We start from the raw sequence: 15,466 nt of genomic DNA, 5'->3' as shown, positions 1-15,466 counted from the left end.
ACCACGCCTGGCCCTCATGTGCTGTCTTAATCCAGGAGCTCTGCATCTGTGGTTCCAACTGCCTGGATACACTTCTCTCAATCTCCCAGCTGCTAAGCCCACCACCATTCCACCCAATTATGTCCTTCTCATATTTTAGATCTCACTTGTCACCTCTTCGAAAGAAGCCTTCTTTAATCCCACCCGTCTATCGTTCTTATGTGGACCTTAGCACCCACTTCTTCCCCTTCAGAGCTGTCCCCACGCCGTATGAGCATTCTCTCACACTTTCTACCTCCTGACCAGTCTCCTATCTGTGTGAGGGTAGGTATCTCATCTGTCTTATTCACTGCTGTTATCTGCAGCACCTTCACTAAAATGCTGAGACGGACCAGTGGCTCATGCCTGTAATCCCAGCACTTTGCAAGGCTGAAGTGGGAGGACTGCCTGAGCCCAGGAGTTTGAGACCAGCCTGTGCAACATAGTGAGACCCCATCTCTACCCTAAAAAAAAAGAAGGAAAAAAATTAGCTGGACATAGTGGTGCACGCCTGTAATCCCAGCTACTTGGGAGGCTTAAGTAGAAGGATCACTTGAGCCCAGGTCAAGGCTGCAGTGAGCCATAATGGTGCCACTGCACTCCAGCTTGGGTGACAGAGTGAGACCCTGTCTCAAAATAGAAAAAAAAATGCTGAGACTCAAAGATGGGTCAGCACAGAGAGAGGAGAGAGAACCAATGTTTGTCTCACCAACAAGAATAACACTCTGGAGAACAGGAAGCATGCTGAATAGCCTCGCAATCCCTCGTGTGTTAAGCACACACTGCCGCTCCCCAAGTATTAATATTTTTTCCATGATGAAAAGAAAGCTTTCTATCATCTGAGGGAGTGACTCCAGTCTTGGAAGTCTGCTGCTAAGAAATGCCTCAGGCCTGTTCAGAAAAAAAATTAGAAAGCAGTGGGATAGCCTGGAAGAGCCCCTGTGTCTTTGGGTAACTCTGCCAGCACCCTGCTCTCTAAAGCCTCCCTACTCAAAAGGTGGTCTAAGCACCAGAGCTACAACAGCATCTTAGTACTTGAAAGTGTGTTTAAAACATGGAATGTCACCCCAAGCCTGAACCAGGGTCTGCCCTTTAACACAACAGGATTGTGTTAAACACCTCCTGAGGTGCTTCCCACGCACACTGAACGTGAGCCCGTGCTCTAGCATAGAAGCCCGGTGCCGACTGCAGGCAGACTGTACCAGGACTTTGGTTCTCCGAAGTGCAGGTAGTTGATGCTGTAGAGGTCCATGTCTTCAGTGTGCCAAGCAAAGGATGTCTTCCACATGCCAAAGTACAGGTATGGGGTGTTCACACCCTCAATGGTGATCCCACTCTCCTTTTCCACCAAGTCCAGGATTGTTCTCAGCCGGCCAATATTCCACTCATCAACATGCTGCAAAGGCAATGACAGTCCAGGGCAAGTTACATTTGCATATAAACCAAGGCTCTGAACCTACAAATCAGAGTAGGTCACAAGTAAGCTGTCATCTTTGACAAACATTGGAAATAATGTCAAAACACTATGGACGTGAAGACCACAGCATTCCTCATTCACTTTCACAGCTACCACTGGAACTGACACCATTTACCTTCAAAGGGCAAATATTACTTTGTGAATACTAGTGTAGGAAAGATGAATAAAGAGATGACAGTCACCTGTTTGTTTTCTCGTTTGTTTTTGAGACGGAGTCTTGCTCTGTTGCTCAGGCTGGAGTGCAGTGGCGTGATCGCGGCTCACTGCAACCTCCGCCTCCCGGGCTCAAGCAATTCCCTGCCTCAGCCTCCCGCGCAGCTGGGATTACAGGCACCCACCACCACGCCCAACTAATTTTTCTATTTTTAGTAGAGACAGGGTTTCACCATCTTGGCCAGGCTGGTCTTCAACTCCTGACCTCGTGATCCACCCGCCTCGGCCTCCCAAAGTGCGGGGATTACAGGCGTGAGCCACCGCGCCCAGCCAAGAGTCACCTGTTTTAAACCCCAAGAGGAAAAGTTTGAACTGATGCTAAAATTTAGGTCAAAATAGAAAAAAAACTCTATGACCACAAAAAAAAATTGCAAAACATGGGAACTATGACAGTGGGCCAGGTGTGGTGGCTCACACCTGTAATCTCAACACTTTGGGAGGCCAAGCCAGGACTGCTTGAGCCCAGGAGTTCAAGACCATCCTAGGCAACAAAGCAAGACCCAGTCTCTACAAAAAAATTACAAATTAAAAAAAGTAGCCAGGTGAAGTGGCATGTGCCTGCAGTCTCAGCTACTTGGGAGGGTGAAGCAGGAGGATCCCTTGAGCCCAGGTGTTTGAGGTTACAGTAATCTATGATCATACCACTAACCTCTAGCCTGGGTGGCAGGGCGAGACTCTGTCTCAAAAACAAAAAACAAAAAACTATGGCAATGTTGTGGCTTTTTAGCCCTGATTTCCACCAGGCAGTGTCTTCATAAAAATGTGCAATATCCTTTTCCTGAGTTGTAATGGCCAGCTGGGAGCCCATCTCCCACAACTAGGTCCTGGATTATTATTATGCCTGACTTTTGTAGCTCTCTCTCCATCCCAGATCCTTACAGCATCTTCCTGCCATTCGTCCCTACAAACTTGACTTTCCCTGACCCCCAAAAAACTGCTATCAACAAAACTGGAATTCTTTTTTTCCTGTTTTCTTTTTTTTTTTTTTTTTTTTTCGAGACAGAGTCTTGCTCTGTCACCCAGGCTGGAGTGCAGTGGCGCAATCTCAGCTCACTGCAAGCTCCGCCTCCCGCCGGGTTCACACCATTCTCCTGCCTCAGCCTCCAGAGTAGCTGGGACTACAGGCGCCCGCTACTGCAAGCTACTTTTTTTGTATTTTTAGTAGAGATGGGGTTTCACCATGTCAGCCAGGGTGGTCTCGATCTCCTGACCTCCTGATCCGTCCGCCTCGGCCTCCCAAAGTGCTAGGATTACAGATGTGAGCCACCACGCCCGGCCTGGAATTCATTTTTTTTAACTCTTCCAATAATTGATTAAAACATTAAAATATGGGCCGAGCGCAGTGGCTCACACCTGTAATTCCAGCACTTTGGGAGGCTGAGGCAGGTGGATCACCTGAGGTCGGGAGTTTGAGACCAGCCTGAGCAACACGGAGAAACCCCGTCTCTACTAAAAAATACAAAATTAGCCAGGCATGGTGGCGCATGCCTATAATCCCAGCTACTCGGGTGGCTGAGGCAGGAGAATCACTTGAACCCAGGAGGTGGAGCTTGCGGTAAGCTGAGATCGCGCCATTGCACTCCAGCCCGGGCAACAAAAGCGAAACTCCGTCTCAAAAAAAAAAAAAAATTAAAATATGAAAACAATTATGAGTGATAATCCCTGAAATGCCCTACTGTTTTTCAGTCATCCAAAGATATTCCCAAATATTCTCCCCTTTCACCATATTTAAGGCAGGATTTCAAGCCAATAAAAGTGGTTAACATAGCTTTTGCTACAGAATCTTGTTTGAGGGTTCTGAAAAATCTAAATGTATTTCTCTTCTTAAATGTATACCCCTTTCATTAGATTAGTCAGTCATCTTTTTTCTGCAGAAACCACACTGCCTCATTTCATTATCTGAGAGCCAACCCACCCTTTCAAGAACTCATCAGCTACCACCCACCGACTATGCTAACAACCCTTGAAAAGAACACCACATCATCCAATTCACATGTAAAGTAGGAGAAATAAAATTCAGTCACATGCAAAATGGCCCACAATTAGGCCAGCACAGCAACAGCAGCTGGGGGTAGATCATCTGTTCATCCACCCATTCACCAAACAGCTTTTAGGTGCCTACTACGTGCCGGGCCGAAAAAAAGGTATTACAAAATTACAAAAATGCTGCACAGAGGGTTTCCAGTGAGCCTCACCTTTTCATAGAGGGTACCATTCACATCTGCACCATAGATTGGAGGATTGAATGTAAGATTTTTCCAGTATTTCCGCTCGAGTTCTTCAAACTCACTATAGCGTGGGGTACAGTACCTTTTGAAAGTAAAAAGAAACACGTAAACCACTTACAGGGGTTTATTAGGCATTATGAACATTACAAGACATAATCCCCTATTCCAGTGACAGCAAGAATTTCAAATGAACAAGGCATAATCTTGGCCTTCAAGGCTCTAATACGTAGTCAGTCCCTCAACGTCCCTTCCATGAGCACTGGACCTGAGGAAGCCTGAGGAAGGTAATGTACACACAGATGTAAACCGGTCTTCCTTAACAGGCACAACATCCGCAACTCTCTGAAGAGACTCTACTTAAACTACACCTTGCTAGATTCAGGTGGCCACCCAGGGAGAAAATGGGCTTACAGACCAAGACCCAAGGTCCCTACATATCCACAGACAACCAAAACCCAGCAGCATGTGAAGAGCTGAGGCTTTCCAACAGCATTCACCTCCCTGAACCAGCCAAAAGGAAGTTGCTCCAAGAGGGCTCATTTGTAAGTGCCCCTGCTATATGCCCAAGCACCCTACGCAGTGGCTGACACTCACCAAGTAATCACGCCTAAAAACAACAAATATTTTAGTAAAAATATAAAATAGCTCTAAAAATACAGATTTTTGCCCATCAAATATTCCAATTAGGAAAATACGTACTCCATATACGCATATTTACATCTACCCATCTACATATAAAGCCATAAAAATATCTACACTTTGGCCAAGGGGGTGGCTCACACCTCTTATCCCAGCACTTTGGGAGGCCTGACAGGGGCGGATCACCTGAGGTCAGGAGTTCAAGACCAGCCTGGCCAACATAGTGAAACCTGGTCTCTACTAAAAATACAAAAATTAGCAGGGCGTGGTGGCACACGCCTGTAATCCCAGCTACTTAGGGTGGTGGCTGAGGCAGGAGAATTACTTAAACCCAGGAGGAGGAGTCTGCGGTGAGCTGAGCTAATGCCACTGCACTCCAGCCTCGGCCATAGAGTAAAACTCCGTCTCAAAAAAAAAAAAAAAAAAAACTATACCTGAAAAAGACAAGATCCTTGCTTTGCTGCCCAGCCTGGAGCACAGTGGTGTGATCATAGCTTACTGTAGCCTCGAACTCCTGGGCTCAAGCAATCCTCCTGCCCCAACCTCCCGAGTAGCCAGGACTGCAAGTGTACACCACCACATCTGGTTAGTGTTTTTATTTTTTGTAGAAATGAAGTCCTGCAATGTTGCCCAGGTTGGTCTCAAATTCCTGGCCTCAAGTGATCCTCCAACCTCGGCCTCCCAAAGTGATGGGATTATAGAAGTGAGCCAATGCACCCAGTCTAAAAATATCTATACTCTTTAGCTTAATACTGAAAATTTAATTAAAAAAAAAAAAAAAAAAAAAACTTCTTTTAGATTCAAACTAGCCGAGTAGCTCATGCCTGTAATCCCAACACTTTGGGAGGCTGAGGCAGGAGGATCGCTTGAGCCCAAGAGTTTGAGACCAGCAACATGGCAAAATCCTATTTCTACAAAAACTTTAAAAATTAGCAGAGCTGGCCAGGAGCAATGGCTCACGCCTGTAATCCCAGCACTTGGGAGGCCGAGGCGGGCAGATCACGAGGTCAGGAGATCAAGACCATCCTGGCTAACATGGTGAAACCCTGTCTCTACTACAAATATAAAAAATTAGCCGGGTGTGGTGGCAGGCGCCTGTAGTCCCAGCTACTTGGGAAACTGAGGCAAGAGAATTGCTTGAACCTAGGAGGCGGAGGTTGCAGTGAGCCTAAACAGCACCACTGCACTCTAGCCTGCACGACAGAGTAAGACTCCATCTCAAAAAAAAAAAAATCTGACTAAGTAACTGCCTTACAGTTTAATGTCAACCTAGGGAATAATAAATTTTAGAGACCTAACATTCTCTCTGAAATATAATTAACTCTCCTATTGCCAACTAATTTGTTTCATGAATGTAGGTTTTTAGGTCAGGCACGGTGGCTCACGCCTGTAATCCCAGCACTTTGGGAGGCCAAGGCAGGCTGATCACTTGAGGCCAGGAGTTCAAGACCAGCCTGACCAACATGGTGAAACCCCATCTCTACTAAAAATACAAAAAAATTAGCTAGGCGTGGTGGTGGGCACCTGTGATCCCAGCTACACGGGAGGCTGAGGTAGGAGAATTGCTTAAACCTGGGAGGCAGAGATTGCAGTGAGCTGAGATCGTGCCACTGCACTCCAGCCTGGGCAACACAGAGAGACTCTGTCTCAAAAAAAAAAAAAAAGTTACGTTTTTACCCTAAAGGTAATCTGCTATGTATTAGGATGAAAGGAACAGACATAGGGCTGGTTAATTTAAAAGGAAAACAAGTGTGCTGAAAGAAGAAAAAGCAAGACCAGCCTGGCCAATATGGTGACACCCCATCTCTACTAAAAATACAAAAAAATTAGCCGGACGTGGTGGCGGGCACCTGTAGCCCCAGCTACTTGGGACGCTGAGGCAGGAAAATCACTTGAACCTGGGAGGCGGAGGTTGCAATGAGCCAAGATTGCGCCACTGCACTCCAGCCTGGGTGACAGAGCAACACTCCATCTCAAAAAAACAAACAAAAAAAAAAAACAAAGAAAAAGAAAAGAAAAGAAAAAGCCTAGTGTGTTAACAAAAAGGGAAGAAAGGCTGAGGAGACTGAAGCCCCTGGTTGAATTCCATTGAGAAACAGAAGGCAGGTGAGCTTGCTCCTCATGCGTAGCAAAAATCAGACAAAAAGGATGGCAGGAAGGATACAGCCTTTCATCTGCAGAGCCCCACATTTCTTCAACATGCCTTTATGTAAATTCTCTCATTGGTCAGCAGGTTGGCCAGCAAGGTAGATGTTTTAAGAGTTAAGGTTGGCCGGGCACAGTGGCTCACGCCTGTAATCCCAGCCCTTTGGGAGGCCAAGGCGGGTGGATCACGAGGTCAAGAGATCGAGACCATCCTGGCCAATATGGTGAAACCCCGTCTCTGCTAAAAATACAAAAATTAGCCAGGCGTGGTGGCGGGCGCCTGTAGTCCCAGCTACTCAGGAGGCTGAGGCAGGAGAATTGCTTGAACCCAGGAGACGGAGGTTGCAGTGAGCTGAGATCGTGCCACTGCACTCTAGCCTGGCAACAGAGTGAGATTGCGTCTCACAAAAAAAAAAAAGAGAGAGTTAAGGTGTCGGCCAGATGCAGTGGCTCATGCCAGCACTTTGGGAGGCTGAGGCAGGAGGATCACTTGAGCCCAGGAATTGAAGACCAAACTGGGCAGCAAATAATAAAAAAAATCAGCTGAGCGTGGTAGCATATGCCTATACCTCCAGTTACCTGGGAGGCTGAGCAAGGAGGATCATTTGAGCCTGGGCAGTCGAGGCTGCAGTAAGCCATGATTGCACCACTGCACTCCAACTTGGGTGACACAGCGACACCATGTCTCAAAAAAACAAACAAAAAGAGTTCAGTTGTCAATAAAACTAGAAGACCTCAATTACAATTGTGATAAGTCAAGTGTGATAAGTCAATGAAAAGAAGGCAAAGAGTAGAGACAGAGTGAGAGCTGATGAAGCACAGGAATGTCACCCCAGCAGCATGAAGACAGGCAGGCACAAGACCTGGCTCTGGGCTATTAAAAGTGAAGGCGGCTGGTTGCAGTGGCTCACACTTGTAATCCCAGCACTTTGGGAGGAAGAGGCGGGAGGATCACGAGGTCAGGAGATCGAGACCACGGTGAAACCCCGTCTCTACTAAAAATACAAAAAATTAGCCGGGCGTGGTGGTGGGCACCTGTAGTCCCAGCTACTCGGAGAGGCTGAGGCAGGAGAATGGCGGGAACCCGGGAGGCGGAGCTTGCAGTGAGCCGAGATCGCGCCACTGCACTGCACTCCAGCTTGGGCGACAGAGCGAGGCTCCGTCTCAAAAAAAAAAAAAAAAAAAAAACAAGTGAAGGCACAGTATGTGTGACAGCTGAAATCAAGGCATGTGCAGATCAAAAGGCTCAGGAAAGGCAGCAAGGGAAAAAGGAAAAACTCCTTGTGGAAACTCAAAATTAAGGAGTCAGTGGAAAGTGAGAAGATCCAGGGAAGAGGATTAGAAGGAGTGGTCAAGGCTGGGCACGGTGGCTCACGCTTATAATCCCAGCACTTTGGGATCAAAGGTGGGCGGATCACCTGAGGTCAGGACCTCAAGACCAGCCTGGCCAACACGGTGAAACCCCGTCTCTACTAAAAATACAAAAATTAGCCGGGCCTGGTGGCAGGCGCCTGTAATCCCAGCTACTCGGGAGGCTGAGACAGGAGAATTGCTTGAACCTGGGAGGTGGAGTTTGTGGTGAGCCGAGACTGCACCATTGCACTCCGGCCTGGGGAACAAGCGAGACTCCGTCTCAAAAAAAAAAAAAAAGATGGAGTAGTCAGCTGAACAAGGAAACACAAAATTTATTCTCTGTGAATCTCAGGAAAAATGAGAACTAAACATTAAAAACAGCGGAGAAGGGCTAGGAGTAGTGGCTCTTGCCTGTAATCTCAGCACTTTGGGAGGCCAAGGCAGGAGGATCACTTGAGGTCAGGAGTTCAAGACCAGCCTGGCCAACGTGGCGAAACCCTGTCTCTACTGAAACTACAAAAATTAGCCAAGCATGGTGGCACGTGCCTGTAGTCCCAGCTACTTGGGAGGCTGAGGCAGAAGAATCACTTGAACCTGGGAGACAGAGGTTGCAGTGAGCCAAGATCGCTCCACTTGCACTCCAGCCTAGGCAATAAAGTGAGACACCATCTCAAAAAAAAAAAAAAAAAAAAAAAAAAAAAAAACCAACAGCAGAGAAGAACTGAAAACAGGCCTACACAAAGAAAGATGTCTCTAAAAGAGACAGGAATGTACAGAGAAAGAAGAATAGAGTGACAGAAAATAGCAACCAGCTTGGTGGTTTACTCACACTTCGTTAATGTCAAAACAGAAATGAGCTAGCAGGCTGGATGGGCAGTGAGAAATTCCAGCACAATTAAACACAGAGCATCCCGAGAGAGAAGAAGTGGAACTAAAGCACTTTTGATGAGCAGGTGGTTATCAATACCCAGCAAAAGCTCCTTGTGCACCACCTCCAACTTTCTCCTTGCAACTTTAGAGTCAGAAAATGATTCTACTTCTGATGGAAAAACAATGGGATTTGTTATTATAAGAACAGGAACAGGTTTAGACTGGGACACAGTCCTGAGAGGAGGGAATGCTTCCATAAAAAAAGCAGAAAGGGAGACAGCTAGAACAGAGCCATCCTGCTGAAGACACTGTTCATCAGGACAGCAGCAGTCCTGGAGATGCTAGCAGGATGAGACACCAGGGTCCTAGGTGCTATGTCAGGTAAGAAAGGGTTTCCACTCACTTATCACTATTGGCTATCTTGCGGAACTCTCGAACAGTCATGGCTTTCTTCTGTATGTTGTACTGAGTAAAGAGGCCAGACTGCCCCGTCACCAGCTGTTGAATGGGGGCAGGAATGACCAAATCATCAATGTCATCATAGGATGCTCGTGGCTTCCACTCTTTTGGAGGAACAACCTGAAGGGAACACAAGAAACAAAAAGACAGATGAGAAACCTGGCAAGCCAGTCAGAGTCCAGGAAGCATGTAGTTACCAGCCAACCTAACAGTCAATTTTACTAGACAGTTACTTTGATTTACCCACATTCACCAAAACACAGTATGTCACAGGCATGCTAACCCTGATCCACTTTTGCCACCAACCAGCTGCCTAATTGCAACAACCTAAGGTAAGTAATACTTGTTCCCAGCTTCAGTATCTTATTTGGACACCAACAAAGGAGACTGAAGACTTGATTCTCTCTCAATCTCCTAGCCCAGTGCTCTCTTTAAAAAAATCACAAACACAATTTTACTTGATTTGGTCAACTCTATACTTGTACAGAATTTCCTTTTTTCACACACTAGATTACAGTTTAATTACAAAGAAGCATAACATTCTTAAAAATCTAATCTTGAGGCCGGGCACAGTGGCTCATGCCGGTAATCCCAGCACTTTGGGAGGCCAAGGCAGGTGGATCACCTGAGGTCAGAGTTTGAGATCAGCTTGGCCAACATGGTGAAACCCCATCTCTACTAAAAATACGAAAATTAGCCTGGTGTGGTGGCACTCAACTGTAATCCCAGCTATTTTGGGGGCTGATGCAGGAGAATCGCTTGAACCCAGAGGCAGAGGTTGCAGTGAGCCAAGATCACGCAATTGCACTCCAGCTGGGGTAACAAGAGCGAAACTCCGTCTCAAAAAAAAAAAAAAAAAAAAAAATCTAATCTTGAATAGTTAAGATAGATCTGCTTTATGGAATACTATACAGCTTTTTTTTTAAATTATTGTTTTACTTTATGTAACAAGGGAGAAAAACACACACACACTCACAAGCATCTGCATAAGGCAACACTGAAAGGACATACAAGAAAATACGGAAAGGGAGCAAGACTCTACGTTAGCTACCTTCCAATAGCGTTCTGTTTTTACTCACATAATCAAATTACCCATTCCAATAGTAATAAATTAACAAGACAGTTGACATGAGAAAAAAGAAGAATGAGTTGAATCCATAATTGACCTAGAGGGAGGAATATATGTTGTTAAAAAGGAAAAAAAAAAAAAGAAAAGAAAAATGAACAAACCAACACAGGAATGTATATGGCGTGATGCCATTCTTTTAAAAACAAAACAAATAACACTATTTTATATGTGTGTATGTTTGTATGAGCAGAGAAAAAGGTGTGGAGGGAGCTATTACCACTTAAGGAGACGGCACTGGAGAAGGTGGATGAAGATCAGCCTTTTCTTTATCTGCGTTTGAAATATTTAACTTGTAATAACCGACATTGTTTTTGGTAACTTTTTAAATCTAATAAAGTACAACCAAAAAAAGCAATGTGCTATGAAAAACTGCACTGCAGGCCCTGCTATTCCCGCCTGCTGTTATTAACCCAGCAGTAACCGTATCTGCAGATAAGAGGAAAGAGGATGTGGTCGTCTCAAGTCTCTGGAGGCACCAGGGTCCAAGACTGGTCCTCAGCTTTGTAGCCAATGTTCTTGCTTTCTCTTTTCATATTGAAAATGTAACAAGCACATATGGTAGGAAATTCAAACAACATAAAATGGTGTAAAAAATTTCCTCCTGGCTTAGACTGAGGTCCCTGCCTTTCAGTTTCTTGAGGATCTCTCCAGAAATGCAGTTCTTTCAGCTTCCAGCACTCAACCTGATTGTGACAGAATATATGAAAAGCTGATTTGACTCAGGAAAAATAACGAATCCAACTCACGGGAGAAAGAAGTACAAACCAGAAACCAATTTCAAATTACAAGGACCAGAATACTCATGTTGGCTGGCCAGTGCATTCTCTCCCCTTGAAGAAAGTCCACATGGGAAGCCAAATTGCTACTAGAGTGCTGGATGAGACTGAAATGAGAGCAAGAGAAGTCAGATGGCATAAGCACTCACTGGCAGTTCAATAACACCACAGCACCCAGCTCTATACCAAGAGGGCTGAGGCACAACAGCAGCCAGGCCTGGAGACACTAGCTCTTTACCTCCCCCTTTCTGAAGATTCCAAGTAGCTCTCTTCCTACCTAAAAGCAGAGATGCTTCTGATGTTAACAACGGGAATTAACTTGCAAATAGAACCGCATTCACTGAAGTCATCACCCCACCCAACTTTCAGTAAAACACAGCTCCGGCCCAAATTTAGGAAAAAAATCTTAACAGCTCTGCCCTAGGTAACAAAACCATTTAAACAATCCCAGCTCCTTACCTTGGCTAGCCCTGCCCGATGAGCTCCTTGGGATTCAATGTAGGCAATGTATCTACTGAAGTTTCGGAATTCTTCCATAGTTGGATAAAAGGTCATTATCCTAGCACTGGGATTCAGAGTTTCAGACTCAGAAGCCATTTTCCCTCCTTTTTGAGGTCCCTTTAGTCAGACAGGAATCTGAAGAAACACATTAAGAGTATAAAATAATATAAAAATTAAAATTAAGTGCTGGAAACATCAACTCTGAAAACAGTAAAAGATAATATAGAAATGCAAAAGACGCAGTTAAGACTTCACACCTGGAATCTACCTCTAGAAAAGTTATTTAGCGGCCGGGCACAGTGGCTCACGCTTGTAATGCCAGCACTTTGGGAGGCCGAGGCAGGTGGATCGCCTGAGGTCATAAGTTTGAGACCAGCCTGGCCAACACAATGAAACCCTGTCTCTACTAAAAATACAAAAAATTAGCTGGGCGTGGTGGCGGGCACCTGCAATCCTAGCTACTCGGGAGGCTGAGGCAGGAAAATCGCTTGAACCCGGGAGGCTAAAGGTTGCAGTGAGCCAAGATCGTGCCATTGCACTCCAGACTGGGCAACAAGAGCGAAACTCCGTCTCAAAAAAAAAAAAGAAAAGAAAGAAGAAGAGTAATTTAGGGTCGGGTGTGGTGGCTCAAGCCTGTAATCCCAGCACTTTGGGAGACTGAGGTGGGCAGATCGCTTGAGTTAAGGAGTTTGAGACCAGCCTGGGCAACATAGTGAGACCCTGTCTCAAAAAAATTAAAAAAAATAAACAACAAAAAGTTATTTAAATAAACTAGAAACACAGATCGAAAAGGTTCTGTTTAAAAAGAACCTGATGTATCAAAACTGCATGGATTCAAACCTTATTTCAACAGAGACATTGTTATTGCAATAGGACTGTTCTTGAATGAAAAAAAAAAACAAAATTGTTTCAGCTAAAAAAAGGAAACGATTTAGTTGTTGGTCCTGTCTAATAGTACAGCTAAAATGCCCATATTTTACCCTTATCCTTTCAAGCTACTCCCTTATTAACACCTTGCTAATCACTTTTCAGAGTATTAAACAGAATATACTACAAGTTGAAAGCCACCCATGGCTGGGTGCGGTGGCTCACGCCTGTAATCCCAGCACTTTGGGAGGCCAAGGCTCCTCCCTAGGGCACAGCTAAACCGGATACCTAATAAAAGTTACGTGGCTACAAGATAACAAAACTTAAGGGTTCAAAAGTACTTTGATGTTAGTAACATAATTTAAAAATCCTTTGATATTAGTAACATAATTTTAAAACCCTAAAGTGAAACTGTTCTGTCGAAACTAAGATGCAGTTTCAGCAGTACTTAATGAAATCAAGCTACAGTTCAATTGCACTGTACCCAGAACTCAAAGGACAAAATTGAAACTGGCCATACAGGGCAAACTTCATAACTGATTGGAGAAAGCAAAATAAATACTTTGTTTTTAGATGAGGACTTCAGCTAAGTGGGTGCATCCCCACAGCTCGGTAACACAATAGACCATCTCAACTGAAAAAAGACAAAGCATATCAGTGAAAATAGGCCGTTCTAGAAGGAACACCAGTATGTCCTTTCCTTTACCCACCCTCCTCACTGAGGGTCCAGCAGTTCTGTACCCCCCTATCTGGGGCCCAAAGCTATGGCGGTTCAGCTCCAAGAGTCTCTTTGAGAGTTGGAGAGCTCAGAAAGGAGAAAAGTGCCTCCAATCTACCAGAAATCTAGTTACAGCCCTGGGAGCAGAACAAGGAGCAGAACTGTGTAAAGTAGGAGAGAAGGCAAATCCGGTTACCCGTATCTCCTAGGCTTCTTTTCTATCAAAAATAAGGCGTGTTTCTAAACAGGCGCTTTTCATGAACCTGGCAGAAACTTTGCATGGCAGGTATACTGTTATCCCTGTTTTACATACCAGGAAATGTGCCCACAGCCCACTCTTAAGTGCACCTTCCACTGCTCTAAACTGCTTACATCCTCATCTCCACCTGGACTAAGTCCTTTGCAAGGGCAGCTCCAAGTATGGAGAAACCCGAAGTTTATTTCATTTTGAAGACCCTCTTAAAAAGAAAAATGAATCCAAAATATCTTACTTTTGCAAATTTTATAAAAACATACAATCATGTGAATACAATGTTGGGGCCCTTCCCCGGGCCTTCAAAGGGGCCCTAATGGGCTTCATCAGCCTCTGGCCCTATTCATCTTTGTATGCCTAGAACAATGCATGGCACAGAGTAGGCAATCGGTAACTGTTGAAAAACTGATTTCCTCACCCTCACCTCAATTGTTCATCCCTTCTTCAACCCTAGGATTCCCTTCCCCCAATCTATTCCCTGGGGAAAGCTCCCGTTTCATGACACCTTCCCTCCCAATCAGTAACAAAGCCTAGTGATTCAAGAACACCGGCTCCGAAGTCAAAACTCTGAATACAGATCCGAGCTCTGCCGTTTATTAGCAATCTGACCTTGGCTGTGAGTTGACTCTCAGTTTCTCCACCTGTAAAATGGGGATCCCAACCCCCTGCCCTGCAGGGTCGCTGTGATTAGCTCAGATGATGCAAGCGAAACACTAAGCACTAGGCCCGGTACTTACCCACTCAATAAAGCTAGCTGTTGCTAACAACCCCCTCGGACTCCCGCACCCTTCCCTCGCAGCCGCTCCCGCGAGCATCACTCCAAAGGCAGCGCACCCTGCTCCCCAAGGTCCCCGAACCTCACCACGGACAGGATCGGCCCCTCCCGGCCCCGCCGCCTTGGCGAGTGAAGCTCGGCCGCAGGAAGAAGAAAATAAGGCCCAGATGACCCGCCCCCCTCTCCCGACGTCCATTGGCCTTGAAGATTGGAAAGAGCCAATCTCAGAACCCATTCTGGAGGCTCCTTCTCCTATTGGCCGAGGGACATGCCGATCCCTTACCGCTGGAAGAACCACCCCCCACCGCCCCTCCCCCACCAGAACCCACGGTCACGGCTACAGCGGCAACGAGCCTCAAGAATTCTAAAACCCTATAGTTCTCACCTACAGCCCAAAGCCCCGCCAGGGCTTAGGCTCAGCTCCTGCTGTCGCCACTGGCCGATCCTACTGCTTTTCCAGCAGGCGAAGGACGAAACTCCGCCTCCTCCAAAGTCGGCATCTGCGCAGCCGCACAGAGTCAACCAATTCAAGGGTGGCTGCAAGCCATACACCAGCCAATGAGCACGCGCCGCAGCCGCCTCCCAGTCCCGACCTCAGTGTGCTCAGCCTATGAGCGCCGGCTCGGGCTGTTGCCAGGAGGAAACGCTGTACCACTGGGGACCGCGGCCAGTGAGCCTCTAGCTCGATCGCGAAGCTGGCCAATCATAGGCGGGCTCCTGGTCACCCATAACTAATCACGGTTGAAAGAAGCTAGTACCTGGAAGTGGGCGGGTCCGGTAGATGGGTAAGGGCGGTGAGGTTACTATAGGATGTCGCTAACGAAAGGATGGGCCAAAGTTTTCTTGGGATGAGTATCCTCTTTGCCTAACGTGGAAATGTGTCGGGGCCTTTAGGGGCAGCTTCCGAGCTCAGGGAGTGCTGAAAAGATGACTGTCTTGTCCCGGTTTGTCCTGGGTGTCTCGGTTTTCAAAACAAAATCCTGTGTCCTTGGAAACCCCTCATTCGCTGTCAAGCCTGGACAGGGAAGGGAAGCTGCCCTGAGGG

General features: G+C 46.2%; 1 protein-coding gene across 3 annotated transcripts in view; it reads right to left on the bottom strand.

Annotated features, from left to right (window-relative positions):
* Window positions 1-14,952, bottom strand: part of KDM4A (lysine demethylase 4A) — a 55,045-nt gene extending 40,093 nt beyond the window's left edge. Inside the window, exons 1-5 of one of the 3 annotated variants that reach the window (XM_030823702.1) lie at window positions 14,807-14,952; window positions 11,767-11,943; window positions 9,347-9,522; window positions 3,904-4,018; window positions 1,221-1,414 (exon numbers count right to left, since the gene is read on the bottom strand). In XM_030823702.1, the coding sequence (XP_030679562.1) occupies window positions 1,221-1,414; window positions 3,904-4,018; window positions 9,347-9,522; window positions 11,767-11,904 (623 nt within the window). In that variant the 5' untranslated portion in view covers window positions 11,905-11,943; window positions 14,807-14,952. Of the gene's footprint in view, window positions 1-1,220; window positions 1,415-3,903; window positions 4,019-9,346; window positions 9,523-11,766; window positions 11,944-14,383; window positions 14,591-14,806 lie in introns of those variants that run through there. The other 2 variants (XM_030823703.1, XM_030823704.1) reach the window with 2 other exon arrangements.
* Window positions 14,953-15,466: the final 514 nt, after the last annotated feature.

This window comes from Nomascus leucogenys, chromosome 12, assembly GCF_006542625.1.
Source record: "Nomascus leucogenys isolate Asia chromosome 12, Asia_NLE_v1, whole genome shotgun sequence".
Lineage (NCBI taxonomy): Eukaryota > Metazoa > Chordata > Mammalia > Primates > Hylobatidae > Nomascus > Nomascus leucogenys.
This window is presented reverse-complemented; position numbering and strand designations above follow the sequence as displayed.